The following is an 18269-nucleotide window of genomic DNA, read 5'->3' as shown; positions in this document are numbered from 1 at the left end:
CAGCTCGTCTTTGGGCACGTGGGGACAGACTGTTCCTGCGCCATTAAGATTTCCCTCTTGAAGAGCGCCCAGCCTTCCTGGACCCCTCTGCCCTTCAGAACCGCCTCCCAGGGGACTCCACCAACCAGTGTCCTGAGCAGCTCAAAGTCAGCCCTCTGGAAGTCCAATACAGCGGTTTTACTGGTCGCCTTCCTGGCCTCGCCAAGAATAGTGAACTCCACCATTGCGTGGTCACTCTGCCCAAGACAGCTCCCGACAATCACATTCTCCACCAGTCCTTCTCTGTTTGTGAAGAGAAGGTCTAGCGGGGCACCACCCCTGGTAGGTTCACTAACCAGCTGCGTCAGGAAGCTATCTTCCACGCTCTCCAGAAACCTCCTAGACTGCTTTCTCTGGGATGTGTTGTGCTTCCAGGATATGTCAGGGAAGTTGAAGTCCCCCACGAGTACAAGCGCTGAAGATTTCGCAACTTCTGTCAGCTGCCTGTAGAATTTCTCATCCGTCTCCTCATCCTGGTTCGGCGGTCTATAGCAGACCCCGACCAGGACACTAGCCTTGTTGTCCCTGCCAATCCTAACCCAAAGGGACTTTGTCATTCCCAGCCTCGAGTTCTACAACCTCGAAAGACTCTCTAATATAGGGAGCCACACCACCACCCCTTCTGTGCTGCCTGTCTCTTCTATAGAGCTTATAGCCAGGCATTGCAGCACTCCAGTCATGACACTGGTCCCACCACGTCTCCGTGATGGCAACCAAGTCGTAGCCTGCCTGCTGCACGATGGCTTCCAGCTCCTCCTGTTTGTTACCCATGCTGCGTGCATCAGTGTAGATGCACTTCAGCTGGGCCATTGCCTTATCCTCCGGCCTTGCCATTGTTCCCCCTGGCACAGCCCCAACAATCCTTGCTTCAGCCCCATCCCCCTTCCTACCTAGTTTAAAGCCCTCTCAATGAGCCCCACCAGCTCCTGGCCCAGGATCCTTTTTTCCCTAAAAGATAGGGACCCGTCTGCGGCCATCAGGCCAGGTGCTGAGTAAAGTGCCCCATGATCGAAAAACCCAAGATTTCTGCGTTGGCACCACCCCCGGAGCCACGTGTTTAACAGGTGGCCTTTCCGTGTCCTCTCAGAACCCCTCCCTGCCACTGTAGGGATGGACGAAAATACCACCTGCACTCCCGCTCCATCCACTAACCGACCCAGCCCCCTAAAGTCTCGTTTGATAGCCTTCAGGCTTCTCTCTTCAATGTTGTCACTGCCCGCCTGGACTATCAAAAGAGGATAATAATCAGAGGAGCGTAACAAGTTGGGAAGCTTCCTGGCAACGTCCCTGACCCTGGCCACAGGGAGGCAGCAGACTTCCCTACGGGTAGGGTCAGGCCGACAAATAGGGCCCTCTGTTCCCCTAAGAATAGAGTCTCCAACAACAATAACCCTCCTGTCTTTCTTGACGGAGGCAGTCCTGAGGCATGGAGTCGACCTCCTCGCCCTAGGCATCCTCCTGGGAACACTTGCTACCTCTTCCTCAGCTACTGGTCTGTCGAGCTCCAGGGCCTCAAACCCGTTGTGTAAGGGCACCTGGGAAGGCGGGGCTGGAAGGGGAGGGCATCGCCTGCGATGTTGAGCAGGGACCTGTTTCCATTCCTCCTGAACTCCCAAATTCCCTCCCTCTGCCCGATGGCTACAGGGCAGGGGGTCCACCCCCATTTGAGGTGTCTCACCTCGGTACCTCCCCTTGAGGCCCTGCAGGGAATTACTCCACAAGTCTATCTCTCGCTCACACTCCCTGATGGCTCTCAACCTGTCCACCTCCTCCTTGAGCTCCGCCACCATGCGGACCAGGTCATCCACCTGCTCGCACCTCACGCACGCAGTTTCTCTGCCTCCCACCGATGGCAGCAACAGGCTCAGACACTCCTTGCATCCAGTGACCTGAACTGCTGCATTTTTAACGGGTAGTCGGTCTGCGTGTGTACTGACTTCCTGGAGAGCGCACCCTGCCTGGTGGAGACCGTTATCACCTAGCTAACGGCTGTCGTTAAGGAGGTGTTCGTATGGGCGGTGGGAGCACTCTGCCCTTCCTGCGCAAACTGCCGCGCTAACTGCTGCGCTAACTGCTGCGCCACTCCCTTCTGACGTGCCACGCCCTGTTTGCCCGCCCTGTTCACCGCGCTCCTGGTCGCTCGCGCTCCCTAGGGGCAGCTTTTGAACAGCTGGGGAGGGGGCGCTGCTGGCTCCGCCTTCGCCTCGTCAGCCTCCCTCACGAGGGCTGCCGGGTCCTGGTGGCTCCCTCAAGTAGGCTCGATGCCGGAAAAATTAGCCTTGCCTGGCCTGATCCTCCACTCCGCTGCAGAACACGTCTGCCCCGGAGCCGATCGCCTCGGCAAATGTGTCTCCTCAGAGATTTTAACCAAGAGTTTTGGTTAGTCCAGCTGGCATCCTGTTACAAGTGGTGTCCCCCAGGGGTCGGTACTGGGACCTATCTTGTTTAATGTCTTTATTGATGACCTAGATGAGGGGATTGAGTGTACCCTCATTAAGTCTGCAGATGACACCAAGTTGGGAGGTAGTGAGGATCCGCATGAGGGTAGGGTGGCCCATCAGAGGGACCTGGATAGGCTGGATTTCTGGGTTGAGGTGAATGGGATGAGGTTCAACAAGGCCAAGTGCAGGGTCCTGCACTTTGGCCACAATAACTCCATGCAACACTATAGGCTTGGGGCAGAGTGGCTAGAAGACTGTGAAGAGGAAAAGGACCTGGGAGTGTTGATGGATGCTCGGCTGAACATGAGCCAGCCGTGTGCCTAGGTGGCCAAGAAGACCAAGGGTTTTCTGGCCTGTATTAGAAATAGATCAGCCAGCAGGAGCAGGGAGGTGATGATCCTCCTGTACTCGGCTCTGGTGAGGCCACACCTCGAGCACTGTGTTCAGTTTTGGGCCACTCATTACAAGAAGGACATCGAGGTCCTGGAATATGTCCAGAGAAGGGAAACCAAACTGTTGAGGGGGCTAGAGTACGGGTCTTATGAGAAGAGGCTAAGAGAACTAGGATTATTTCCTTTGGCGAAGAGGAGGCTCAGGGGAGACCTCATTGCACTCTACAACTTCCTGAAGAGAGGTTGTGATGAAGTGGGGGTCAGCCTCTTCTCTCAGATAACTAACTAATGATAGGATTCGAGGAAATGGCCACAAGTTGTGCCTGGGGATGTTTAGATTAGATATCATGAAAAACTTTTTCTCTGAAAGAGTAGTCGGGAACTAGAATGGTCTGCTCAGGGACATGGTGGAATCACTGACCCTCAGTGTTCAAGAAGCACCAGGACAAGTTGCTAGGAGATATGGCTTAGTAGCTTAGTGAGTAGTATTAGTGATAGGAAGGTTGGACTAAATGGTCTTGTAGGTCCTTTCCAAATTTGTGCTTTTATGATTTCGATGACTCTATCATAGGACAAGGGGAATGGTTTTAAACTTCAAGAGGGTAGATTTAGATTCGATAGTCAGATGAAATTCTTGACTTGGAGGTAAGGCACTGGCACTTGTACTGTGGCTCCAGAGATCACTCAGAGGGAGTTTGTATCAGCCCATGCCCTTGTGTTTGAAGGAACAGCTGGTGAGAGTGGAGAGGCAGCAGTGAAATCATGGGAATACCAGAGTGAGAGCAAGGTGGGGAAGAGAAGTGTCTGTCTGCAGCCTTCAGGGAAGTGTGGGACAGCACAGGAAAGCGTGCAGAGGAGAAGGCAGAGGGCTCTGACAAGAATGGAAGGCTGCAGCAGCACTGACATTTTTGTCCCCTTGGCCATGGCTTATGAGAAGATGTGTTTTACTCATGGCATTGGGACTATGAATTCTCCTTTCAATCCTTCGCAAATGCGGGAAAGTGTCATACCATTGTCCTTCAGATGATATTGTGGGCATCACCCTCTGCCCCACAGACCCCAGGAAGAGTGAGACATGGGGATGCTGTGGGTGCAGGATCTCCCCTCCCAGTGGCTGGGGTCAGGCCTTGGCCCTTCTGCTTCACCAAAATAAACAGTGATTTTCTCAGCACAGTGCCTTTGCCAACCTGTAAGCCAATCATGGCTTCCAGTTATCTGCCCTAACAATTCCCATGGGAGGCTTTGTGAGTAACCGAATAAAATAGCCAACAGAGTAATGAGTATTCTAATACTACAGAATAGTGTAGCCAACAGAGTTGACACAGGTACTCTGATATAATGACAGCCATCAGAAAGCTGATCCCAGTTAGATGACTGATATGGGGAGGTCAGGAGTAGCCTGGCCAGGAGAGACGTCAGATTTGGGGGAGGGAAGAAGAAGGGAAGAGGAGCTCAGAAGCTTACCTTTGTAGAGGTAAGAGGGTTCCTGTAATGTTGATGCTGCTGTAACACTGACTTCAGTCTTGTAACGCCTTTAAACAATAACAATAATCCCTCAACCTAAACGTTAGTCTAACATGCTGACAGGAATCCACTATTGTAAAGCAAAACTCAAAATATCACCTCAAGTAAACTCAGCCCATAGCGCCTGTTTCTTACATTTCCTCTCTTGCTCACCCTAATCCCTGCCCTTAACACTAACATTAAATGCTCTATTTATCCCAAGACTTATTTCCAGAACTAAACAAAACCCTAATCCATAATGTTTTCCCATACCCTAACCAGAGACCTGACACCACAAACAGAACAGTAAACCTTCCAACTAACATTTCGTTTACTCTCTAAACCAGAAAGGTAAGTCCCAGTCTGTAGGGGACAACAGAGAGGTGAGCTCTGCCTCAGGATCTCCTGCCCCAGCAGGAGCAATATGACTGTGGCAGTGATTGTGAGGTAACTTCTGTCTCTGCCCTTGATAGAGCAGCAGCAGGAGCGTGTCACGGAAAGGGACTGTGAGGTCACTTGTGTCTGGAGGTGGCAGGTCAGCCTTGACTTCTCCCTGGGAGCTGCACTTTTGGGCTGACATCTGGCAGTGGCCCTGCTAGGCCAGCAGAAGGCACCTGCTTGGCATGCTGACTGGGGGATCCCCTCTGCCTCCAGAGCCAGGAGGACCCAGGCAGAAAGAAGGCCCCCAGATGGGTTGTCCTGTCCCTTCTGCTTGAGTCCATGAGTGGGCAGCAGCAGGCACAAGGCTTGGCTGTGTCTAGCCAAGAAGCTGCAAGGCCAGCATCAGTCCCATGGCTTGGAAGGTGCTGCTGAGGTGACTTCTGTCTGGTTGGCTGACAGGCCGCGAGGAGCCTGCTGGGTTGGGATGCCTACTTCAGGAGTGGTTTCCACCCTGATGGAGCTTTTTTTGGCTGTAGGAAAGAGCAGGAGAGAAAAACTTGCCACAATGTGTGCCCAGGAATATTGGCACTGGCCATGAGGAAGAAGAAATGTCCAGCGGAACAACTGGTCTCGCTGACCTAGTCGGAGGCAAAGAAGGCATTAAGTACCTCATCCTTTACGTTATCTCAAGATCTTCACCAGATTTCCACTACATCCAATAAAGGATGATGGTTCTCCTTAATCCTCCTTTATTTATAGTATTTTTATAAAGAGTTTTTCATTGTCTTTAAGAGTCACAGACAGATTGAGCTCCAGCTTGGCTTTGGCCCTTCTAATTTTGACCTGCACAGCCCCATAACATTCAGGACACAGCTCCAGACAAACTGACAGCATGCATGAGAAGGAAGCACGGAAGAGGTGGAACCTGGCAGCTTTCCATGCTCTTCTGTGGCTCTGTGCTGCAATGCCATTCAACTGGTTACTCCTGTATTATCCAAACTTTCCTGCTGCTGTTGTCTTCTCAAAGATAGCACAATCACACGCAAAGTTTGAACTGTCTGCCTGTAGACATGAAGAGCTGACAGAATGGAGCATCAGTGTGGGGCAACCTTGAGAAACTGCAGGATTTTGCCTACAGAAACCTCTTGGCTTTTACAAGGAGAAGAACCCCATACTGCACCACAGGAAGAAAAACCCACACATCAGGGCAGAATGGAACCTTGCTGAGTGAACAGTGGCCAGGAGGAGGAGGGCCTGGGCACCACAAGGGATGCCATATGAGCAGTGGTGCCTGCTCAGCAGCAGCTAGGCCAGTTTCCCACAGAGCTCCCTTACGAGGAGCATGGCCAACAAGAAGATCTGAGTTATGAGACTCCTCAGAGATCTAGTGTGGTACTACACAGAAGAGGGTCTGCAGCCAGCAGGAAAAGACATACAGGTCTAGGAGTCCCTCAGACAGCCTGGTGTGGAGAGGATCAAGGGCTCTACCAAGGCTGAAAGTCTCAACAGGACTCAGGTCTTTGTGTCCATGGCTATGGCTGTTGTCTCTGCCACTGACGCCTCTAAGGAGACAGCTGATTGTTAAAGCACCAGGGCCTCATTGCCTCCTCGCCCACACCCATGAGGCAGGCAGGGGTCGTACCATTCTCCTGCACTTGGCAATGCACATCCCCATCTCCTACTGCCCCACAAAGAGCCCTGAGCAAGGTGGGAAGGGAAAGGATCCCCCTTAAAATGGGTTGGATGTCAAGTCCTGGCCCTTGTGCTTGGTGACACACATCCAGGTTTCCTACACATCAGTGTCACCTTCACATTGCCTTTGACTCCTTGTCCTCACTGCCTCCAGGGTTCTGCTCTAACGAGCTCCAAGGGAGGCTGTGTCAGTGCTGGCCCTCAGGGGGACACTGCAGGAAACTTGCCTTTGACTTGGACTTCTGGAGAGCTGTCTTCAATTGTCTCTGAGTGCCTGAAGTTCGTGGGCTCATCAGCATAGCCCCCAGAGGGGTGATTGCAGTGCCTTGGGCTAGTGCTGTGCTGCTGAGCTGGGCCGGGCTCGTGGGACAGAGAAAACTCATTTCAGAAGTGATCCTGGTGCAGAGAGACAGCTGTGCCCAGGAGCAGCTCCACTGCACAGCGCAGTAGGGCTGGGGGCTCTGACCGCAGCTGGCACACACAGAGGAGAGAAGGAGAGAGGGGCTGAAGGCACTTGGCAGTGGGAGGATGCTGAGAGCTGCCTGCAGGAGAAACCTGCACAGCCCTTGACAAGGTAAATGCCTGGCTGCAGGGCCATGCAGCTGCAGGTCCTGGAAGGGTCTCCTCTTGCTGGGTCTTGTTTCTGGGAGGGCAGTGGGCAATGCAGTAGGCTTTGAGAGTCCTGCTGGGTTGCTGTGTGAGGTGAGAAAGTCTGGCCGAAGCCCCTTGGAGTGCCCTAAGGCAGGTGCCCCTGGTCAGCCCAGAACACCCTGCCGTGGCTGGCCATGCTGTGCTCTCTGTCAGCTGCCCCGTAGCTCCTGCAGCCATGGAGGTGTCCCTTGGCAGGGCCCTGTTGGTGGCAGGGTGCTGCAGGGCAGTGCTTAGCACAGCCGCGGGGGATGGGGTCTGTGAGCACGGGCAGGGGGAAAGAAGAGGTGGGCGCAGAGCAGCAGCTCCCAGCAGGGACAGCTGCAGGAAGCACAGAGGGGCAGGCAGCCAGAAGGAGCTGTTGCCAGAAACGCCGTGGCAGGGGGGATTCGGGCACCTTGCGGCCATGCCCTGCAGTGCAGACGCCTTCCCCTGGAGCAGCCCCTCCCTGGCCTCCTCTCCCCCTGCAGCCCATGGGCTGTGGGGCAGGCAGGGGTAGAAGAGAAGGTAGAGCTCAAAGAGATGCTCCCAAGCTCTGTCTGTGTGAGAACTTCACCTCAGGTGAGGTTTCTGTCCAGCTGCACTTGGACTGGGGATTCTCTGCTCTCAGTTCTCTACAGTTTCTTCTCAGGGAAACTCATGAGCTGGATGGTTCTGCGGCTCAAAGACAGGAAACACAGGGTAGATTAGAACACGACATGTGGGCAGTGGCCTGTGTAACTCTGCATTCAGATGAGTTGTTTGAAATAACACTGAAAAGATCATTAATCTGACCAGAGAACTGAACTTAAGCTTCCCCCATGTTCCTGATTCCTTCCTGATGTACAACAGGAAGGACTCCTCTGCAACCCACAGCAGCCCCTGCTCCCAGTGCCACTCTCAGCCAGCACCAGCTTTACCTCAAGTAAGAGAGCTGCAGAAAGGTTCTCCTGCAAAGAGAGATGCTCAGGCTGGAGGGCGCTCTAAGACTTGTAATAAGTCTCCCTCAAAGACATGTGAACTAACATTGTTCTGTCTTCTCTTCAACAGACAATGTGTTCAATGTCAGCAAATGCCCAATATCAGCTCTGTGAGCGAGTTCCTCCTGCTGGCATTCGCAGACATGCGCGAGCTGCAGCTCCTGCACTTCGCGCTCTTCCTGGGCATCTACCTGGCTGCCCTCCTGGGCAACGGCCTCATCCTCAGCGCCATAGCCTGTGACCACCGCCTCCACACCCCCATGTACTTCTTCCTGCTCAACCTCGCCCTCCTCGACCTGGGCTGCATCTCCACCACTCTGCCCAAAGCCATGGCCAATGCCCTCTGGGACACCAGGACCATTTCCTATCAAGGATGTGCTGCTCAGGTCTTATTTTTATTCTTCTTGTTTGGTTCAGAGTACTATCTCCTCACTGTCATGGCCTATGATCGCTACGTTGCCATCTGCAAGCCCCTGCACTACGGGAGCCTCCTGGACAGCAGAGCTTGTGCCCAGATGGCAGCAGCTGCCTGGGGCAGTGGCTTTCTCAATGCTGTCCTGCACACGCCCACTACATTTTCCCTGCCCTTCTGCCAAGGCATTGTTGTGGACCAGTTCTTCTGTGAAATCCCCCACATCCTCAAGCTCTCCTGCTCAGATTCCTACCTCAGGGAAGTTTGGGCACTTGTGTTTAGTTTTTCTTTAGCATTTGGTTGTTTTGTTTTCATTGTTTTCTCCTACATGCAGATCTTCAGGGCAGTGCTGAGGATGCCCTCTGAGCAGGGCAAGCACAAAGCCTTTTCCACGTGCCTCCCTCACCTGGCCGTGGTCTCCCTCTTTCTTAGCACTGCCATGTTTGCCTACCTGAGGCCCCCCTCCATCTCTTCCCCATCCCTGGACCTGGTGGTGGCTGTTTTGTACTCAGTGTTGCCTCCAGCAGTGAATCCCCTCATTTACAGCATGAGGAACCAGGAGCTCAAACATACAGTGAGGAAACTATTTTATACCTCTTTCTTCAGCATTAATAATGTGCATAAAATACTAATAGAATTTCTGCAAACAAACACTCTTAGTGCAAATTCTTGAAAGTAATTTTCTTTATTATTATTTCCTTTAACTTGTGGCATTGATTTAATGTTATTCTAAGCCTCCTAATTATTATTTTATTATTATTATTATGACGCTGATAATTTCAAATACCTTTACAATCAATATTCTTGTTTAAATAAAGAAACTGGGACAATTTCATTAGTCTCTACTGCAATCTCTTCCCATCACCAGTGCCTCCAGCAGTGAACACACATGAGGAACTTGGAACTAAGGGATGCAGTGAGGACACTGCTTGAATACATATGCTTCTGGTTCTTTGACTATAACAATAAGCTTATAATCAGAAACACCTATTTTTTCAGAAATCTTTAAGATACTTTTTTTTTCTTTTTATTTGTCTGTGTTGTTATTTTCACTAGCTATTGTTTCAGATATAAATAATATTAATCTTAGCCTCCTACTTCTTAAAGATTTACCTACAGAACCAGGCTTCCTGTGTAGATAAACAATAAAGAATCCAGAAGAAATTCATTGGTCTGAGCTGCCATCTCTTCCGATCCCCTCAGGAGCTGGGGGAGCACTTGTTGGGGCACTTGTGTTTTAGTATTTCTTTAGCCTTTGGTTCTTTTGTTTTCATTGTGCTGTCCTATAGCCTATGTGCAAATCTTCAGGGCAATGCTGAGGATACCCTCTGAACAAGGCCGACACAAAGCCTTTTCCACGTGCCTCCCTCACCTGGCCATGGTCTTCCTCTTTCTCAGCACTTCCACGTTTGCCTACCTGAAGCCCGCTTCCATCTCTTCCCCATCTCTGGACTTGGTGGTGTCACTTTTGTACTCAGTGGTACCTCCAGCAGTGAACCCCCTCATCTACAGCATGAGGAACCAGGAGCTCAAGGTTGCAGTGAGGAAACTGTTTCTATATGTGCTTCTTAAGCATCAGTGTTGTTAACATTATTGTGATTTGTATCATATCGTTTTTTGTACTTAGTATTATTATCATATTGTACTACTAATAATAATCCTCTAAATGCTACCATTCTATCTGAGAAGCTGACATGAGAGATTTTCATTTCATTTTTCATTTTGATTATTTTCATAACTTTTGATATTGGCTTAATTTTTTAAGTAATTTATTTACTTTAACTACGTCTTCTAATCAACCTATTGAACTAGATTTCCTCTGTAAGTACAGACAATAAAGAAGACAGCATAAATTCATTGGACTCAGTATCCCTCTCTTCCCATCTCCTCTGATTCTGGGGGAGCAGCCCCAGCATGCAGGAGGGGCTCAGGGCCAAGAGGCTCACCGCCCGCTGGGCTCTGCCTCTCTGCTGCCTTCGGGTTGGGGCTGCTGCTTCCCTGGAGCCATGGCCATGGCCAGTAGCAGGACGTGGCCTTGTCACTGCTGCTCCCTTTGGCTTCCTCATTGTTCTCTTGTGCTTTCACATTCAACTAAGTCTTGACATCTCGTGTATCTTGCTGACAATCTTGTTGTCTGTACAGTGGCATCTCTTTCATTGCACAGCTCTTCCAAAGCTGGTGGAAGGAATATACCCAAGGAACTGCTGCATGAACGGGCCTCTTGCTTTTCGGGGCTTCACTGTGGATCAGAATCTCAGAGTGCTCAGTGTAGTGCTGTACTGGGAGCTCCCTTCTTGGCTGGCCATGGCTCAGCAAACAATAACTGGCCTTGACTGGCCTGGGACTGTCCCCGTGGTGCTTAGTCTGATGGCAAATGGCATCCTGGATCAGTATCTGGAGCTGCTCTGTGGATGGGCCAGGCCTCTTGTGCTAGCCGGGGGAGTGGGGCTGGCCCTGCGGGGCATAGCTACTGTGTGCTGGGGATCTCCCAGGGAAGAGAGCAGGGCTCCTGCAGCTTCACGGACCTCCATCTCCTGAGCCATGCCTGGCCCCAGTGCGGGGGCTGCTGGGGAGGCCCAGAGCCGCCTTTGTGCCAGCAGCTGCGGTGCCTTTGAGGGGCTGCGGCTGTGGTGGCCATGCCCAGAGCCCTGCAGCAGCCTGCGGTGGGCACTGCCCTGGGGCCAGAACAGCCTGGGCTGCTGGGCTGGGAAGAGGGCAGGGAGGAGGAGAGAGTTGGGCAGGGGCTGGGCTGGGCAGTGCCCGGCAGAGGGCAACAGCAGCGTCAGGGAGCGGTGGCAGCATGCAGGGGAGGGCTCCCAGCAGGGCTTGGTGCTGCAGAGCCAGGACTGCGTGAAGGGAGCCCAGAGCTGCAGGGGCAGGGGAGAGGAGGCCGCTCTGGGCCCTTGCTGGCCTGGGCAGAGAAGGAAGGGGGCCCAGGGCATTTGTCCCTTCCCCGCAGCCTGCCAGGACCTGCAAGGCGCTCATGGAGTGTCCAGGGCCAGGCTGTACCCCATGGCCACGAGCCCTGCCTGCCCTCCTCCTGTTACACTGTGTGCACTGGCCGCAGCAGAGGGGACCACCAGCTAGCCCCTGCATGGAGCTCTGCCACCCGCCTGGCCCCGGCCCTCTCCAGCGCCCTCCTTGCTGCTCTCTGATGCACGCCAGCCCCTCCCCGTGCGTGCCCGCCAGCACATGTGCTGAGGGCCAGGGTGACTGCTGCAGGGGCAGGGAGCTCAGCATGGCCCTTGCAGCCCCCTGCCCTGGGCCTGCCTCTGCCCTTGGGCTTGGCCCCGGTCTTGGTTCTGCTGGCAGGAGCGCTCTTGCCATGCGCTTCCTGGCCTCCCCCCCCCTGCGCACAGCTGCTGCCCACTCAGGCTGCTGCCACAAACGTGTCCTCACAAGCAGCACCACCCCTTGGGCTGCTTCTGCTGGCCTCCCCCAGCCCACTGCCTTGACTCCTTGTCTCTGCTGGGCCCCAGCTCCTGCACCGAAATGCATCCCTTGGCTGTCAGTGCCGTCTCCCCTACCATGGTGGGATGTGTTTCCAGTGGGTCATCTACCATGCACCATAATTAATACTATGAGCAGGACTAGAGGGGTACTGCTTCCAGCCAGGGGGAGGCAGGGAGGAAAGGGACAATCAGGTTTACTGGACTGGGTATATTTAATGGCCTGACACATCACACCCACAAATGTATCAGGCTCTACTGGACACTGATGCACAAAGTACCCTAATGCCATCAAGCTAGAAAGAGGTAGAACCCACCTGTATTTCTGGAGTGACAGGGGGATCCCAACAGTTAACTGTACTTGAGGCTGAAGTGAGTCTAACTTGGAAAGAATGGCAAAAGCACCCCAGTGGGACTCGCTCGGAGGCTATGTGCATGCTCGGCATAGACTGCTTCAGGAGAGGGAACTTCAAAGTTCCAAGATGGCACCACCAGTGGGGATTTGGCATAGCTGCCTTGTGAAAAGACCTGCCCAGTCAATAGCAACTCTATTTGAGTAATGTAACTTTTCACATTACTCAATTTAGTTTTCCGTGGCTGGAAGGGAACAATGTCCCCAAAGAGGCCAAGCTCATGGGTACAGCTACAGCCACTTGAAGAAATATTTTCTTTAGTTTTCATTCTGAGTTTTCCACAGCAGAACCAAGAGAGACTGTGGATGTCCAGTTTTCTAGTAAGATTCAGGCTGTATTTCTCAGGTTCCAATGGTCATTTCAAATTTATTTTATTTCAAATTTATTTTATATTATATTTAATTTTATATTTTATTTTATATTACTTATTTTATTTTATTTTATTTTATTTTATTTTATTTTATTTTATTTTATTTTATTTTATTTTATTTTATTTTATTTATTTTAATTTTATTTTTTTTCCCAAGGAACCCCTGACTTGTCTTAGAAAGGGTTTCCCGTGCTGAACTGGGCTGCATTTACAGGGACAAAGACCACTGCTGGCAGTGGAGGTGTCAGACCTCCAGTTTCTGCTTTTCCTCCCTATGGAGGTCTCCAAAGAAGTCAACCTGGATCAATAGCAATAGGAGAATGATGCTCAAAATTGAATTGCAGAAAAATCAACCTTTAAAACCAGAAAAGATTTTTATTAGGTGCTTTTTGAAAACTTCATCCTTAACTACAGCATGCAGGTTCTGCAATTAGGTGCAAAAGCTGTGAAGACTTGAAGAAAACTATGGAGGAGATGTTAGGAGTTTCTTAATTTTAATGAGTTTCATGGTGTATTGTGGTGCTCAGTCTATGAAGCTCAGGTACTGAGAGGAGAATGATGCAACTGCTTTAGCAAGTAAAGTCAGGAGGAAAAGCTGAAGTGACTTGGAGTATTAATGGGCCCCACTGAGGGCTGTTACTAACAAAGCCTCCCCAGGGCCTTGTTAGGGCAGATAATTGGAGGCCATGGTTACAGACAGGCAAAGCACTGTGTTGAAAAATGTCTTTGTTGGTTTTAGTGAAGCAGAAGAGCCAAGGCCTGACCCCTGGAACTGTGAGAGGAGATCCTGCACCCCTATGTCCATCTCAGGGCTCTTGCTGGGGTCTGTGGGATGTGGTGGGCAGTGTGATGCCATGAGAAGAACAGTGGTATTACACCTCTGAGCTGCTGCACAGGGTTGTAAGGAATCCATGAGACCCCATCACAATGAATATAACATCTCTCCTCCTAAGCTCTAGTCAAGAGGACAAAAACCTCAGGGCTGTTGGGCCCTCCATTCTTGCTAGCACCCTCTGCCTTCTCCTATGTAGCTTTTCCTACGCTGTCCCACAATTTGTCCTATTTCCTTGAAGTCTTCAGACACCCATCTCTGTTCACCACCTTGCTCTCATCGCTTGCTTTCACCGATGTCTCGTCAACCCTCACCAGCTGTTCCTTGAAACATGAAGCCATGGTCTGATAAGAGGGTTTCCTCTGGCACCACAGCATGACCCTTTGAGGGACATTTCTTCCTCCTTGTGGACAGTGCGTAACTTCCATGGTGCACTTTGTTGAGTTTCTTCTCCCCTGCTCTTTCCTACTAGCAAAGGAAAGTTCCATCAGGCTGGAAACCACTCCTGAAGTAGGCATCCCAACCCAGCAGACTCCTTGCAGCCTGTCAGCAAACCAGACACAGGTTACCTCAGCAGCAGCTTCCAAGCAAGGGGCCTGCTGCTGGCCTTGCAGCTTCTTGGCTACACACAGCCAAGCCTTGTGCCTCCTGCTGCCCAGTCATGGACTCCAGCAGAAGGGACAGGACAACCCATGTTGGGGCCTTCTTTCTGTCTGGGTCCTCCTGGCTCTGGAGGCAGAGGGGATCCCCCAGTCAGCATGCCAAGCAGGTGCCTTCTGCTGGCCTAGCAGGGCCACTGCCAGATGTCAGCCCAAAAGTGCAGCTCCCAGGTCTATGTCAAGGGTGACCTGCCACCTCCAGACACAAGTGACCTCCCAGTCCCTTTCCGTGACACGTTCTTGCTGCTGCCCTATCAAGTGCAGAGACAGAAGTGACCTCACAGTCACTGCCACAGTCACATTCCTGCTGCTGGGTCAGGAGATGCTGAGGCAGAGCTGAGCTCCTCAGAGCATTCCCACCCATCTCCTCTTTGTGACCCACAAGCTGATCAGATCCATGGCCCAACACATTCATTTGGAGTTAGGGTTTTGTTTAGATCTCTTAAGCAGTTTTCCAGTGTTAAATAGACCATTTTGATGCTAGTATTAAGGGCAGAGATCAGAGTGATTAAGAGAGTAAGAGCTAGGATGAATCAGCTATGGGCTGAGTTTTGTCTTCTAGGGGTACGCTGAGGTCACTCATTAGAGTAGTGGATTCCTGTCAGGGTGCTGAGTAGCATTTAGTTTTAAGAATTAACTTTACACGTTGAAGCCAGGGAATAGACTTGTATGACTATTTTAAGTCACGGTTACAGCTGCATCAGCATAACCTGGACCCTCTTACCTCTACAAAATCCTTAATTTTAGCTGGCCAAGCCCCTATTCTCTCCTCTCAGTCTCACATTTCTCCTGGCCAGGCTTCTCCTGATTTCCCCATATCAATTATCTTTTTAGGGGCATGCTTATGATGCCTTTCATGATCTTAGTCTATCTGTCAGTGCTCTGTTGGCTACTCTATTCCTGAGAAAAGTGGCACTTAAGACATGATGGAAAAGGACACAAATGTCCATCAGAGCACCCTGCACAATGTGCCCAGCAGCTCTGCACTGCCACAAAAGCGTGGTTCCTGCCTACAAGTTTTCTTTCCAGAATGGCTCCTATGGCTCCAGGGTAACTTTTCCCAGACACTCACTTCCCCAGTCCATACCACTCATGCATGCAGGTCCCACGTGTCTCTCCAACCCTCCCTTCTGCCCCTGCAGTAGTGGCACCTCACTGCAGCAGGTTGGTGCATCTCCAGGCTCAGGGGTGTTTCCTGAGGGCCTGCCCCGTGTGGGGAGTGGTGGGGAGGAAGAGAGCAAGGTCATCTCCTGGGGCATGGCTGAGCACAGCCCAGCCATCCTGCACCGTGGGCAGGCCCCTGCTCCCAGGCTGAGGCACACATGCAAGGTGGACACGTCTCCATCCACCCAGCTTCACGCAGGGACCTTAAGCCCTGTCCCCCATTCGGGACTCACCACTTCCTTCTCGTCAACCCACAGACATAGATTGCTTTCCATTTGGGGACTCAGGCAGGAGTTTAAGGATCTGTTAAAGCCCTGAGTGTCCTTGTTTCTCACAGCCTTCTCACAAGTCTTTCTCCTGGCCCTCCCCACTGCCCAGCACTGCCTCTCAGTTGGCAGTCGGTGACCCTTCAGAAGGGCCTCTGGGCTTCCTCAATTGTCCTGGTGTCTATTAGCACTATCTTGACTCCTTCCAGACCTTCTTCTCCATTGTGGGTATGATGACTCATGGCTGGGACAGAGTTTCTCTCTGCAGATCAGGCCCTGTGGTGCTGTGTTTTTGATATGTGACCAGAACAGTGTTGGTCACCCGTGGTTGCACAGCATCAAGGCCTTCTCGGCTTATTACTCTGCCCCAGGAGACAGTTGGCTGTATGTGGGCAAGAGGCTGGGAGGAGAATCTGCAGTGACAGCTGATCCAGCCTGAGCAGTCTGAGCTGCCCATGCACTCCTCAGATTCACCTTGTTTGTTACCTGAAACGACCTTGCACAGTCATTTTATGAGGTTCTAATCACTACCCACTGAGCACCCTGTCCCTAGAGATCCCTTGACATCTCCTGGAAGCTCCAAATTCCTCTCCAGGCTGGCTTTGGCCGTCAGCCCCACTACAGCGGGTGCAGTCTAATATAGATGAGTCCAAGACCAGTTCTCATCTGCTTGGGCAAGTGCCGCCATAAAAGGAACTCTTAGTCCTGCCCTTGTTTCCCCACAAACCACCCTGGGACTTTCAGCCTCTGTCCCTCACTCCATGACAAACCCCAGAAAACAGAAGAGCAGGGAGCAACCTCTTGGGTGTATTCCTGGCAGCAGCTTTGGAGAGGTGTCCAGGGTTCTGGGTTTGCCCTGAGCAAGACCCTCTTGTTACTGTGGTGCTAGCAGGGAGGCCAGCTGTTACCCAGGGCTGCACAGTGCCTGCTGCTGCCTGCAGCCACAGGGATGCCACTGCAGAGACAACAGGACTGTCACGAAGGTACACAAGATATCAGGGCTTACCCAGAAAGAAAAGAAGCACAATGTGGAAGCCAAAAGAGAGCAGCAGGGAAAAGGCCACGTCCTGCTGCTGGCCATGGCCATGGCTCCAGGGAAGCAGCAGCCCCGACCCAAAGGCAGCAGAGAGGCAGAGCCCAGCGGGCAGTGAGGGGCAGCCCCGAGGGCCACCGGGGCTGCTTCTGCATGTGTCAGCTGGGCTCTTGGCCCCGAGCCCCTCCTGCGTGCTGGGGCTGCTCCCCCAACTCCATAGCAGATGCAAAGAGGGAGCAGCTGACACCACCAAAATTCATAGTTTCTTTATTCTTTTTATCCAGAGAGCCTGGTACTGTAGGTATATTAGATGATTGGGTGACAGATAATAACTTAATTAATAGGTAGGATTACACAAGTAGAATTCAGTCAAAATTACAAGTTTAAGAAATAATTAAAAAAAATAGAAGAATTACAAGCTATTGTATGAAGAGTTTTTTTCAGATAACCTCTCTTTCCTGTTATTTTTATAGACACATTATTGATGCCAAAGAAGCATGTGTCCAAAGAGTTTCCTCAAGGCTACCTTGAGCTCCTGGTTCCTTATGCTGTAAATGAGAGGGTTCACGGCTGGAGGCACCACCGAGTACAGAACTGTCACCATCAGGTCCTGGGATGTGGAGGAGATGGAGGGAGGCTTCAGGTAGGCAAACAGGACACTGCTGACAAACAGGGAGACCACGGCCAGGTGAGGGAGGCACGTGGAAAAGGCTTTATGACGACCCTGATGAAAGGGCATTCTCAGCACTGTCCTCAAGATTTGCACATAAGAAAATGAAATGAAAACAAAACATGTAAAGGCTAAACAGAGAGTAACTACAAGAAGCACAATCTCCCTCAGCCAGGACTCTGAGCAGGAGAGCTTGAGGATCTGGGGGATTTCACAGAAGAACTGGTCCACAGCATTGCCTTGGCAGAGGGGAAGGGAAAATGTAGTGGCCGTGTGCAGGACAGCATGGAGAAAGCCACTGCCCCATGCAGCTGCTGCCATCTGGGCACAAGCTCTGCTGCCCAGGAGGTTCCCGTAGTGCAGGGGCTTGCAGATGGCAACGTAGCGGTCGTACGACATGACTGTGAGAACGTAATATTCTGCTCCAAACAATAAGACAAAAAAGAAGACCTGAGCAGCACACCCTTGATAGTGGATGGCCCTGTTGTTCCAGAGGGCATTGGCCATGGCTTTGGGTAGAGTGGTGGAGATGCAGCCCAGGTCGAGGAGGGCAAGGTTGAGCAGGAAGAAGTACATGGGGGTGTGGAGGCGGTGGTGGCAGGCTACGGCACTGAGGATGAGGCCGTTGCCCAGGAGGGCAGCCAGGTAGATGCCCAGGAAGAGCGCGAAGTGCAGGAGCTGCAGCTCGCGTGTGTCTGCGAATGCCAGCAGGAGGAACTCAGTGATGGTGCTTCTGTTGGACATTTGTGTTTTTGGGATGTGTTCCTGCACATAGAAGAGGAAGAACAGTAATAACATACAACAGATTTATCAGAGAAAAATTAATCCCATTTCTCATCTAATATCACCAGAAAAGTTGTCCACTTCCAGGAAGACATTTGGCAGGTCCCTTTCATGAGTTCTTCCTGATGCTGCCTGAGGGTATCCCTGGGAGCAGGGGACTCCT

The 18269-nt window shown here is 51.7% G+C and overlaps 2 protein-coding genes across 2 annotated transcripts in view; one reads left to right on the top strand and one right to left on the bottom strand.

Annotated features, from left to right (window-relative positions):
* Positions 1–18067, bottom strand: part of LOC309888250 (olfactory receptor 14J1-like) — a gene marked incomplete at both ends in the record, with an annotated part of 50903 nt that extends 32836 nt beyond the window's left edge. The window contains one exon of the mRNA XM_082780488.1: positions 17547–18067. Coding sequence (XP_082636614.1) covers positions 17547–18067 — 521 coding nt within the window. The remainder of the gene's footprint in view (positions 1–17546) is intronic.
* Positions 8148–9140, top strand: LOC309888138 (olfactory receptor 14C36-like; the record flags this gene model as incomplete). The annotated part of the gene is made up of 1 exon (XM_082780380.1): positions 8148–9140. The coding sequence occupies one exon, from the start codon at positions 8148–8150 to the stop codon at positions 9138–9140; it is 993 nt and encodes a 330-aa protein (XP_082636506.1).
* Positions 18068–18269: the final 202 nt, after the last annotated feature.

The sequence above is a fragment of the Aythya marila genome, assembly GCF_965140915.1.
Source record: "Aythya marila genome assembly, chromosome: 28".
In the NCBI taxonomy this organism is placed as follows: Eukaryota; Metazoa; Chordata; class Aves; order Anseriformes; family Anatidae; genus Aythya; species Aythya marila.
This window is presented reverse-complemented; position numbering and strand designations above follow the sequence as displayed.